The following is a 13,196-nucleotide window of genomic DNA, read 5'->3' on the forward strand; positions in this document are numbered from 1 at the left end:
ACCATTTCAGGCTGAAGGAACCTGATGTAGCAGATGAATGCTACATGACAGACAGCATCTCATCCTCCCTGTCTGATAAAGGAGCCGTGGTGAAACATAAGCAGACAGGAGTGTGTGAACTGTGTGTTTTGGGGTGATTGCAAAGGTCTGTCAAAGCTCGATCTCCTGAATTCCAATGGCTGCGTCTCTCTCGCTCTCTCTCTCGCTCTCTCTCTCTCTCGCTCTCTCTCTCTCTCGCTCTCTCTCTCTCAGCATCCAGCAGCTGCGCCTCTCATGCCTTTTCCTAACGCCGAGCGAAGCCTCCCATACAGATGAGCGCTGAAAGCCACGCACCTCTTGACGTAGCCACGGACTGGTTGCGGTGCCGTCCGCGCGCTCCGTAGCACGTATTGCGCAACGTGACTGATGCTCAACTGGCACCACGGCGTGCACATCCGGCTCGCGGCGTCCGACGGATCCGTTAAGAAGTAGTCTCGCAACGTCGAGACGACCGACGGCAGCCACGGAGGAGCCATCCGGCGGCGGCGGCGGCACGGCGCACCGGACCCTGCCCTTGTCATTGCCACCAGGAGAGATGAGTCTCGCGCGGCGCGTCGGGCTGCGGTCGTGATGTGACTGTGTGTGCGCATGAGCCTCCGCTGTGGTTCAGACGGCAGCAGTTCTGACGACTTCAACGCCCAGAAAGGTGAAAACTAAGATTCAAGCTTGACCGGCAGTGGAAGCGGAGGGGGGCTGATGGTTCGGTGTGACAGCATGCGGCGGCAGCAGCGTCCGCGGAGCGAGCCGTGACCACCGCTGGAAAGCAGGGAGCGATGTGTTGTGTCCTGTGCGCCCCCTCCATGCGCCTCCTCGGGTGTCTTTGCTGAAGTCCGCACGGTTTATCAGTGGAGCGCACCTACGTGGAGTCGGCGAGGGTGCATTATTATTAATATATATATTTTTCTTGACGTTGAGGCCGGGCTTTCTGCAGACGACTCCCCGCTCCTGCCTGCGCTCCCCCCACCCTTCATCCTCCACGGCGTCTCTGTGCCGAAAAGCGCCCCGCATTTTGACTGGATGACAGTTTACATCCCAACCATCATAACCTGAGCGCGTTTGCCTCCCTGCGCACGTACATACCTTCACAGAGAAAACAGAGCATTAATCGACGTGCGGATCGGAGCTGTGCCGTGTCTATGCACCTCAGACACACCGCTGACTTCTTGCTGTTGAGAGCTGGATATGCAGACATTAACGTGAGAGGATGGATCTAATTATCTGTGTTTTGGGGCTGCTGGCGCTCATCGTAGAAGACGTCCGATGCCAAGGAGTGTATGGTGAGTGCATGCTGTTTACTCTTGGAATCTAATGTGATCATGACCTTGTGAGGTGGGGAGGGAGGGTTTTCCCCCATGCACGGCCACTTAACCCCCCCCCCCCCCCCCAAGAATCAGAAGACCCCTTAATGGAATAAATAAATGAATTACGCAGCAATCGTGCAAGGTTGACGAACCGGGTCTGAATGTCATGTTTGAGTGAGAGCCTCCAAATGTTCCTTGCAACCCGGAGGTTATACAGCAAATCGCGTGTGTAGCCAATCATGCACAACCCCCTTTCTCATCCAATCCATCACTCACGATGGTCGGTGAGCAAGCTAAATTTAGTTAGGGTACGTTCATGGATTATTACATGGGAACCTGGTAGATTTGTCTTGATGGCTTTAGACTCACAGACTTGTCACACGCCAACATATAAGACCTTACTCATCATTTAAGAGGGTGATGTAGTGATTATCTAACATTAGGACAAATCTATTTTGAATGTCATGATGAGGACCAGTTGAGCAGTGGCATGGACATGCAGAGTCATGGATGATGCTCATGTGTGTTGGATCTGCCCACCACATCCTGTCTGTATGTCCCTCTCTTCCTCACACTTGCTTATCCAGTAGCAACACATTCCCATTTCTGCTTGTGCAACCAGTGGCACAGATCATATCAAATATGAATGGTCAGGCATAGAGCAGCAGGGGTGGTAGTGGTAGTGGTGTTGGTGGTGAAGGCTTTATTAGGACATAAAGACTGGTGTACACTCAATGGAAGAGGAAGAAGGCCTTGAGGTGTGTGGCTCTGAGCCATCAGGTGACAATAGCTATGGCCAAAGCAAAGACTGGGCAGGGGAGCTTGTGAGGTTAAGTAGCAATGTGGGATTGAGATGGTTCAGAGGCCATTGTCAAGCAACTGAAGGCCTTTTTGTTGCCATGGTGTTGAATGAGCAGAAATGATGGAGCAGGAAAGGTTAGCGTGAGTAGCGTGACAGGAACAGTCATGGTGCTGCATACGACGAGTCAGGGCACTTGGGTTTGATCCATCCTTTTCCTCTTGAGGGTGGAAGTGAATAAGATAATAAATCACAGCACCGACCAGTGCAGCTTGAGGTGTAATTGCTTATATATGGGTGCTGTTAATCCAGCTAACCACATTTGTCCCACTTTTAACACCTTTTGTGAAGACCGTGGCAACAGTCAAATGTGTCTTGAAATGCATAGGGGGAACATATTTTCATCTCATCTTAAAAACTTTCTGCTGCATTAGGCAACGTAAAAGGTCTATATAGGTGGCGTTGTTTGGAGTTTGTGGATTCCTCTGGTGATACGCATTAAGCCTGAGGGCAAAGCTTCTCTTCAAACATTGATGTCTCAAGAAATTGCCTTTACTTGATTCGATATCCACTAAAAGGCTTTCTCCAAGATGTACATGGATCCAAGGCAGACAGGCATGACGTTGACTATCAGAGGTGATCACATGAATGTTAGATCAAAGCTGCAGTGTGAGCAAGCCAGCCCGTGCCGTGGCGTTAGCGTGGTTAAAGATGCAAGCTCATTAGAAGGAATCATATCTCATAATGCTTGATGTGGCGTTTGCCTGAGTGCTATGTATCGACTGCCGGGCTTCGAGCAGCGGCAGCAGAAGGGACAGGGGAGTGGAGCAGATGGAAGTGTTTGGGCATTTCACTGTCTGTGTTTGCATGTAGCCTGAAAATACCCTCGAGTGTAATCACTCCTGTTTTCTTTTTTTCTTTTTTTTTTCCCCCCAACAGTACAATGCTTAACCTGTTCTGCAGCAACTGTGCATCAAGAAAGATTTACATTCAGTCTGTCCTGCTTCATCTTCTCTGCCGTATTTTAGATAGAAAGACACTTATGTACCCAAAGTTGTGAATCTCTTCATTTCAAATGTTTTAAAGCCATAGGCAACAATCTATATACAACTCATGTTTAAAGCATACTGCATATCTCTCAGCAGACAGCCAGAATAAAAAATTACTGCCCAAGTTCAAAAGTTAACATGTATTATGGATACAGTCCATGTATTTGCATGCATGTTGTGTTGCCACACTTTATATTCAGTCAAGGTATGGACAGTGTGGGAATTTCGCACAACAGGTGAAGGACAGCAGGTGTGGGGCTGAATAATATGTGAGGACGTACAGAACGACAGATAAAAGCTACCTGCTTACTTCAAGGCTGTTCACTCATGATATCTCTGCAGTCACACAGCGCTGAATGTTTCTTCACAGTGGACTTCATTTCAATATACAGGCCGCCAGATTCCGTCATCAGAACCTTCCCTGATTTCCAAATAGACCCAAGAATTGACGCATGAATGGGGCATTTCAAGAAAATGAGACTCTTACTGATTATTTTTTATCCTGCAGCGCCGCTATACGTCATCACCGCCAACTAAATGGTGAAATCATGATGTAGTAATGAAGAAATCACATACTAGTGTGCTAAGTGGTGCTGCTAGAGTCATTAAATACGATTGATGAAGGCTAGTCATCCCTCCACGACTCCAGGCCACAGAGGGGAAAAAAGAGATGCCACTCGAGTACACCATCTTCTCCTCTCTCTGTCTTTTCTTCTTTTTATTTTTCCATCGTTCCTTTTTCTTTCACCTTCTCTTTCTATACACACAAACCTCTCTTCAGGAGATCACACCATCATGTCGATTTCACTGCCAATCATGGCTCGTATGTACACTGAAGCGAGTGGAGCTGTTCCAGGATTTATCTACAAACCTGCTAAATATTCTCAATTGACATTTATGTATAATGTTGCTGACGACTAAACTCTTCTTAAATAATACAATCAAAAGGCTACAGTGGAACACGACTCCTATGATAGCTTGGAAATGTTTTTTTTTTTTGGTGCTTGTTACTTTATCTTAAGATGTACCGCCTTCAGTATGTTTCTCTTTGCATCAAAGTCAGTCAGCGACAACCTCCATGGGATGTGCAGATGTTCCTGATCTCGTTTATGTTTTTGCTACTGAAGAGGAAAAACTTCCTACTGCTATTTCTCCCATTCCACTTCTCCCTCCTTCCCTCTCTTTCTCTCTCTCTCTCTCGTTTGCATTGAAGTCCAAGCAATTGCTGGGGTTTCTTTTCATGAGCCCCAGTTCAGACGCTTTGGCTTCTAAGCTATGCAAATGCATTCTGCCAGTGAAACTAAAGCCGTCTTTGTTGGTTCTCAGAGGCCTCCTCCACAGAGTCCTTCATCATTCCCTTGGATCGGGACCCTCACATTTCCCACCGTAATGAGACCACGGATAACTCTATCTCTTCTCTCCCTCCCACTCCCAGTCCCCATTCCCTGCTTGTCTTTCTCTCTCTCTCTTTCCTGTCTCTCCCTGCACTCCCTTGGGGAAACAGCGGACGGACGTCTACAGTATATGCTTCAATCAGAGGCAATTGAGGATATACAGCTGACTATGGCACCGAACAAGCAATTTGTTGCAGTGGAACACTTTGCTGTGCACATTGGGGATTACTACATACCCCTGGGTGGGGTTTCAGATCGCACTAACTTAATCATACCGAATGTCAGTTCTCTTTGGACCCTGTCCTCTGAGACTGGCACTGAGTATACAGAGACAATGTTTTTGAACTGAAGCGTTTCCCGCTGTGCTGTGTACTCGATGGATAATTTTCAACAGTTTAAGTGCTCCAGCCGAAAGCGATTTAAGGTGAAACAAATGTTTTTGGAAACCAAACTTCATTATCTCAACAACTTGTAGGATATTGCATCGAGTTTGGATTGCATGCAAATGAAGCTGGAGACTATGTCTGCAGAGCAACAGAGGCTGAGATGATCCAACCTTTTCAATTTGATTCAAACTCCACCAACACTCGATCCTACGTTTCCCAGGATGGGAACACTCTGTAATTGCTCTTGTTTTTCAGCCTTTATATTGCTTTTACAAAGGTTTTTTTGTAGTTTTCAACTGAAGTCTGAGATAGCAAGATAATATCGGTATGAAAATCAATTTCCTTAGACTTCAGTAAGCTTCTTCAGAGCTACAGAGCAACCCTTTTACCCGGCAGCTATCACTTTCATATACATCAGTGAATAATTTTATCTCTCTAACTTGCAGTGTTGATGTGAAACTATGAGGTTGCACTTGTGGGTTGTCGACCCGTAGTTGTGGAGCATGTGTGCCTGTGTGGTATTAAAGGATACCACTCTCAGATTTGGCCTTTCTGTGACCCCTTCAGCTATTTTGAAAGATGCAGCTGTGTATAGTTTGGCTGTAGGCAAAATAGAAAATGATGGAACTCTAAGCTTTGGGGTTGTACAGTAGTGTGGATTTTAGCAGCATTGTTGGCTATCACAATGTCCTCTGCGTGGAAAATAAGCTATTCCATCTCCTCTTTTCTCCTGCGTAGTTGAAAGCAAACAGAGTTGTGCACAGCCATGAAGAATGGAATATACTTTCAGTCAGAATGTAATTTTTCTCGTCATGATTTGTGATCAAAACTGGGGGGGGGGGGGAGTATTATGTAGCTTTGGGGTACTTTGCACACATCATGAACAGCTGTAATACTTTCCTCCTTCTACTGTGAGGATTTGGATGAGTTCAGGAACACAATTTACCTCTGGATCATTCAAGGGCAAATCCCTACTGTGGACCAAAGAAGCTTATTGTAACCTGGCTGGCTGCTTGGACTGTTAAGCCCACATCCCCAAACCCTGAGCTACTTGTCCTCCCCTACACAGTGCCGAGGACAGAAAGCTGCTGCTAATGATCTTGTAGTCATTCATTCATTAACTCCTGTTCTGGTGCATGGCTAGACTCGCCTTGTGTCTGCATTTATTTAGTCATTCTGTACTTTTAATGAAGTCTTGTTTGGCCTCTAACCTGCAGAGAAAGCCTGCACCAACCCAGAACTGGTATTTTTCTCTTTGCCTCCAGAGATTCCAATTAAGTGCCCGTTTATCATTTGGATCATTAAAAACAAGATTTAAATCTTAAATGTCAACCTTGGTCCCGCTAATATTACCTTGTACAGCAGCTGGGCTTTTATCTGCACTGATTTCATTTCTTGTCATAGTGTTAATTTCCTGATGGTGACAGACACATGGTTAAACCTCTATAAATTAAAACTGCAATATCTTGATTTCAGAAGCGCGACTGGTCAAAAGTGCTGCTGCTGCAGTTGTAGTGTGAGACATGACAGCTGTAGATCCCTGGGATAAGTCGGCAGTGTGCCTTCCTGTGAGATCACCTCTGGAGTCCCTGTTGCTTTTTTCACAGGCTCTTTTATTTAAATGGTTGCAAGTTATCAATAATTGAGAACAGACGTCTGCCATTTTCTTATATTTTTTTTTTCCCCTTGTCCTGTTCGGCAGCTTGGGCAAACATTATGTGATTGAGAGCCCTCCTGTGTCAGAACAGTTTTTGCTCTTGCAAAGAGGAAGAGACTTGACAACAGACAATACCCTTGTTAATGCTCCATATAATATTTACACTTATCACACTGATACAAACATTTTCCAACTGTTAGAAGATTAAATGAGCCCGAGCAGGGCAATCTAGATAGTAACATGATTTTCAAGCCGGTACATAAATTAACAAAGTAGCAACAACAAATACAGAAGTACATGATTTTGATAGTTGAATGAATGATGGCAGAAAACAGACATCAGCAGCACATCCTGTTGATGTGGAAGTGTGGGTGTGGGTGGGTGGGTGGGTGGGTGGGTGGGTGTCCCACTGGGTGTGGTTGGAACTGTTGCTGGGAGGCCTGGAGCGACACCCCAGGGCCCGAGGTAATCGAGCCCCAAACTACTAAGCTGCAAAGCTCAAGGCTTCATATTGGTGATGATGAGGGTTGGAACAAGCAATGGTTTGCACATTTCCTATCGAGATCTATTCCTGGATTTCAAACCGGTGGGTTTTATTTTCAGTCACAAGCTTGTTTCTCTAATCTTTAGCATGATTCATGTTGTGACTTCAGCAGCAATTCAGAAACAAAACTGTTTTCTGACAAGGAATATATGTAGGTCCGCTGTTATGTATACTGTATATGTATATAGCACAGGGATCAATCTATAGATATAGCAAGTACAGATTTATACCCACTATGAACATATTCATACTCGGGGCTCATGGCAACCCGACGGAAGTTCTATTTTCAATTTTGATACTGACCTTATATGTTGGTTCTTAAGAGATAAGGGCTTGCAGTGTTTTTTTTCATAAGTAAAATCTGCTCACAGATCTATTTTCTCAGAGAACCTGAAGAGACAGAAAAACAGTAATGGGCTGACTCTGTTATGCTTTTCTTGTTTTGTTTCTGCTGAATAGGGCAATTCGTCATGTTATCACATTAAGATCTGACAAGAGCTCTAATATGGGCAAGTAAATGCAAACTCCTGGCACTGTAGCAGCATTTCATTCAAAGATTAACTCCAGCTGGATTCAATCCATCCATATATGAGACACGAATTTAATACTTTAAAACAAAACCTTAAGACATCTAAAATATGGATAACATAAAGAATGGCCAGAAGAATGATCAGATCCATTTTGCTACATTCAGTTGATGGCGCTCTGACACACAGCATAATGTGATGCAGAGCATCAGTGAGCGACAGATACAAGAGAGCGAGTTTCTCGTTTGAGTAGCCTTGTCGCCTACCATAGAAATAATGAAAGCTGGAGGTTACTGCTTTTATTTAGAGTGTTCTTTCTATTTGCCATTGAGGTACTTGAACGTGCGAGTCAGTCACTCCGGCAAGGAATTTAATTTAAAATCGGACCCAGTGTCAGTTTGAGCTTTTCTTTCTATATGTCAAAGCATGCCACTAAAACCAACTAATACATTGTACAGACATTGAATTGATTTGATTTGAAGTTTTACAGTGAGATCACATTAAACTCAGTACATGCAGTATGTAAGAAGTACGAATTATAAAGAAAGTCACGTGTCAAGTGACTTCAAATCTGTAAATATTTTTCAGATATGACTGCTGCTGTTTCTTTTAACTTCAACTGAACAGTTCATCTCCCATTCATGTCTGATCAGAGCTAATTTTGAAGTATGGGTACATTGAAACCCTATTATTTCTGCTGTTGGGTTAGAGTGTAACTTGGTTAAATTTGGCGAAGTTTCAAATGGCTTGTCACTTGTTTTTTTGTGGAAACAGTTGGAAGGAGTCTTCTTCTGTCCGACCTGACCATTAGCATTAGCAAAAGCTCTTATCACTAAGAAAGTTGGACTTCTTCTGACTGGGGAATGAGTGCTGCAAGTAATCAGAGTAGCTGGTATTGTTGCAGTAGGAGCATTAAATACACAGTGATACGTGGTACTATTGTCTCTGTTTGGACAGTTTTGAGGCTCAGTCACCTCTCAACTTCCTGCAGCTTGCTGTTGTATCCATCATGCTTCTTCAGCCAATCCACACATGCATCTGGAAGGTGACAGTTACTAGTAACTCCATCAAGCAGTTAAAATCTTTAAATATCTACTAATTCAAAAATAAAAGTCACAAAACAAAAAATTGGGCCGCACAGGTTTACAGTGGTTCCCACACTCGCCTCAGAGTTGGAAAGTTGTGGGTTTGAGATCTTGCATGTTCTCCATGTGTGAATGTGCATGGTAGCCTGTCCGTCTATTTGCCCTGCAATGAACTGATGGCCTCTTGAGGCTGTGACTAGCCTTTGTCATGGTCATGGTTTAGCTACTGAATCAGACGATATGAAAGATAGATGACAAAAAGTTATGACCTCCATACACAAAGCAAGGTGAGTTTGATGTTACTGTCTTTTCTACACAATGCATTCTCAGAGAGAAGTGAGAAGTACAGCTGCAGACTGATTAGAGTAGAATACATTCTCTTTAGCAAGGTTTGTAGTTTGTTAAAAACATTCAATCACTGTGTGTGTGTGTGTGTGTGTGTGTGTGTGTGTGTGTGTGTGTGTGTGTGTGTGTGTGTGTGTGTGTGTGTGTGTGTGTGTGTGTGTGTGTGTGTGTGTGTGTGTGTGTGTGTGTGTGTGTGTGTGTGTGTGTGTGTGTGTGTGTGTGTGTGTGTGTGTGTGTGTGTGTGTGTGTGTGTGTGTGTGTGTGTGTGTGTGTGTGTGTGTGTGTGTGTGTGTGTGTGTGTGTGTGGTTTCCGCAGCAGGGAGTCCAGATGTAGTGCATCGGGGACAAAACATCAATAAAAAAAATGTATTCAATCATACGGAAGTCAGAAAATGCAAAAACAGATTTCAATAGTGGAGAACCTCAGAAAATGGCCATGTCCAGTATGAATTTGAATACAGAGATGTAAGTGAAAGTTGGAGCCTTGCTAAAGTTATGGGAAATAGACTTAAAGGGATGAAAACTTATTCAACTTGTCAACACCTTCACATGGGTCTTGTTGGTCCAAAAACATTCTATTCAAAGTTTACTGCCCCAAATCCAGATTTTTCTTGATTTTCATCCATTTGAATATTCCATCATATTGAGCTGCATTCAAAATCTGCTGTGTCAGTGTGAGCTGGACTGGATCCGCCCACACATGCCCATATTAGGAAGACGGGGAAGTACTTCCTCTCATGGTGCCATGTGCCAAAGCAGAGCTGCCTAAATATGGGAGGGTCAAAGGGAGGGCCGAACTTGATTAGGATTGGCTAAACCCCCGATGACCCGATATAGGGTTTGATTTCTGATTTGCTTGTTGGAACACACATCTTTTAAAAAATTGAAACAAGCCAGGGAGAGAGATGACAGATTTTCTTCACTTCTGGGGCGTCATTCCCAGGTATGGGGGTGCATATTTACTGTTGGAAAACCATTAGAAATTGAATTTTGCATGTTTTTGACCCCTTTAAATAGCACATTGTCAACTAACTTCACAAGATCATTCACATCTTCCCTTACACACACACACACACACACACACACACTAATGGTGACAGCTGCTGTGCAAGGTGCTCGCACACCATTGGGAACAATTTGGAGTTAATTTTTTTGCCCAAGGACACTTCAACACCTGGTCAGAGTGATATGGGAGATCGAACCGCCAATCATGGGATTTGAAGACGACCAATCAACCGAGCCACAGCCGCCACGGATGGAGACAACTTCTCTCTGGTTCACCCTGAATGATGAGACAATGTGATCGACAGTCAATTATAGTTGTTGATTGATAAATGGGTATCTGTGTTAAATTGCAAAAATGCATGCAAATGTTTTCTGTAGCCAATCGGGTTGGATTTTGCATCACACACACACACACCCAATAGCTCGATCTAAATGATGAAAATGGCGCTGCTGTTGGTGCAGAGAGGACACCATGAAAATCCGCACATTCTTTTCTATTGGCTAAAGAATTAGGAAATGCCTGGAATGCAGAATGACTTATCAGACATTAGATACTGTGCTGCAGGAAGTGAAATGAAGGGAATTTGATCTTGAAAATGTAACTTTTGTGACAGTCGTTTGGTATGGACCAAGAGAATAAATGGATGAGCTCATAGAGACAAGATCAAAACGGTACTTTTAACACCTGTCGTTAAACTTGATCAAGTCTTTGTATCTGGTTAGTATTAAATATTTCAGTTCTGGAGTGTATATTCTGTCTTACTGTCGACGAGTAGTTTAAAAATGGCCTGACTGAGAGTTACAGGATTGTGTCATTGAACAGCAGACTCGACTGCTGAGACAGATTTGTTTTACTGTGTATGATGTGTTCCTGTATCTCCAGTTATCATTTCCATGATTGGCATCACTTCAAATCACAGAGAATTATACATGCTCGTAAACTTCAAAGTGACGCAGACGATGAAAGGGGCTCATTGAATATGAATGTCTCCTTCCTGTCTTCCCGTATGCATTTCAGTCAATTGAACTGTCGTTGTTAAGCCAAACTGGCAGGACCCGCATTTAAACACATGAAGTACAAATCTCTCAGTAATCCCAATAGGTAGCTGACAGGAGCAACAGGGCGCCTTTTAGCCACGTTGTGGAGGAAATAAAAGAACCCCCCCCCCCCCCCCCAAAATAAAAAAGAAAGCCAGAAGAGGATTGGTACGCTGTGGCACCCACAAGAGGCTAATGCCAACCTTCAACTATGTCACTTCAGCCCACACAGGCATCCTAAGTGCTGCTCCTGTGAAGTGATGTCTGTTGTCATGGTGACAGTATGTGAGCCTGGCATTGCACGTCCTCTGACTTCCCCATTGCCTCCCTCCCTCCCCTCGCCCGCTGCCTACCCACTCGCTCATTCTCTCCTTCCCCTCACATGCCAGCAAATCAATCGCTGAAACAAATGTGAAGTGATTGCAGAAGCGAAAGCTCCTCGCAGCAGCCTTACAATTGTGCACGAGAGCAGATGAGATTGCTGGGGGGGGGGGGGCGTGAAGAAGGTTCAGGGAGAAAGTAGAATCTGGGGGGGGGGGGATGTGTCTCTTCAAAAATCACCACCATTTCATTGCTGTGAGGCAACTGCAGGAAAGGGCCTACTTATCTTTGCAGCAAATAATGCTTAAGCTTCTCTGACAACCAGGAGCAGCGGTGAAGTAAATGTGTTGACAATGACGCCCTCAGAAGTCTCCAGCTTCGAAACGAATGCCAAACAGATAGACACACAGCGGGGGGGGGGTCACACTTAAATACATATCCTGAATAAATCTATGATCAAACTGATACCTCTGCACTCGGCCCAACAACTTCACAATATATAACGTGCACATGTCTAAGCAGTCTTTTTTTTTCTTTTTTCTTCTCCTCTTCTGAATGCAGTTGTTGAACGCAGTCGTTTTACCCTCCTGGCAAAAGGAGACTGACACTGTGGAGTTGTGCCGCGGCTCCGTGAAAATTTAACACAGATGAACATGCAGTTTGTACAAGTGTGGGAGGATGTGTACTCACTTTCTGTGCGTGCATGTCTGCTTTTTCATCTATCTAGGGCAACTCTTTGCTGAGATATTAATTTAGCAGCGTGATTTATGACCACGTTCACACTTCAGCCCATCTGAGTGAAGGCTCAGCGCGGATGGTGTATGTCCCCAAAAGCGCCTGCAAACTGTGATGCAGTCATTACGTGTGCTTTTGCGCTCACTTTTACACTTACTACACCTCCTACCCTGCGTAAAGGGATATCCAACATCCTGCTAAGCCCTTCTTTGTATTGTTTAGCTTCCTGTGTATCCCTTAATAGTCTCTAAAAACCTTATTCTTCCAACAGAAATTCACAATGTATTAACTAATCTCTTTAGCGTCATGCTCTCTTCATCTCTGCACCAGACACAGTATATCCCAGAGGCTGTTGCACCCATGGGGATAACCTCAAGCCGTGTACTGTCAGTTAATGGCTTCCTATGGTAAAGCAAGCAGAGCTATGTGGAGTAGGCAAAGCTCTTCTCTTCTTGGGATTTCATTCAGTAGAGAGAGAAATCTCAGTGCGAGACTTAATGCAGATCTCACCAGTTCTGATCGTCTGCCATCTTCTCTCGTCTCTATTCAGGCTGCTGCAGCAAAGTCGTTGCACGTTCACAGCCATGCTGCATTTGGATATATTTGGACACTGTAGGTGTAAGAGTAAAGTGTTAGCAGCAGAAGGTTGCTAATGATAGTCAAATAAGGCCAGAAAACAATTTAACTCTTGCTGCGTTGACTCAGCTTCCTCAGAGTGTGCTACGGTTTTGCCCTCCCGGTTATTAGTGGCCCAATTTGTTTTTTTCTGACCCAGTCTATATGTGTCAGCTCAGCATGAGGTAGACTTCCTTTTGGAGAGCTTCTCCCTCGGCACAAACAGCGGGAGAGTCAGCCCACACATTTTTGCCTTCAGTGAAATTCTCACTTGATTTGATTCTTCTGGCCTCCACACAGATGCACATCGTGAATTCATGGCACAGACTGCTTCTTCTCTGAGCCAGTCACTTTCA

The 13,196-nt window shown here is 44.5% G+C and overlaps 1 protein-coding gene across 2 annotated transcripts in view; it reads left to right on the forward strand.

The window, feature by feature from the left end:
• The first annotated feature begins 305 nt into the window (after positions 1-305).
• The window catches only part of LOC308126182 (MAM domain-containing glycosylphosphatidylinositol anchor protein 2), a 188,129-nt gene continuing 175,238 nt past the window's right edge, over positions 306-13,196 (forward strand). Inside the window, exon 1 of one of the 2 annotated variants that reach the window (XM_080490365.1) lies at positions 306-1,316. In XM_080490365.1, the coding sequence (XP_080346491.1) occupies positions 1,244-1,316 (73 nt within the window). In that variant the 5' untranslated portion in view covers positions 306-1,243. The remainder of the gene's footprint in view (positions 1,317-13,196) is intronic. The other variant, XM_080490364.1, reaches the window with a different exon arrangement.

This window comes from Lipophrys pholis (assembly GCF_963383615.2).
Source record: "Lipophrys pholis genome assembly, chromosome: 21".
Classification (NCBI taxonomy): domain Eukaryota; kingdom Metazoa; phylum Chordata; class Actinopteri; order Blenniiformes; family Blenniidae; genus Lipophrys; species Lipophrys pholis.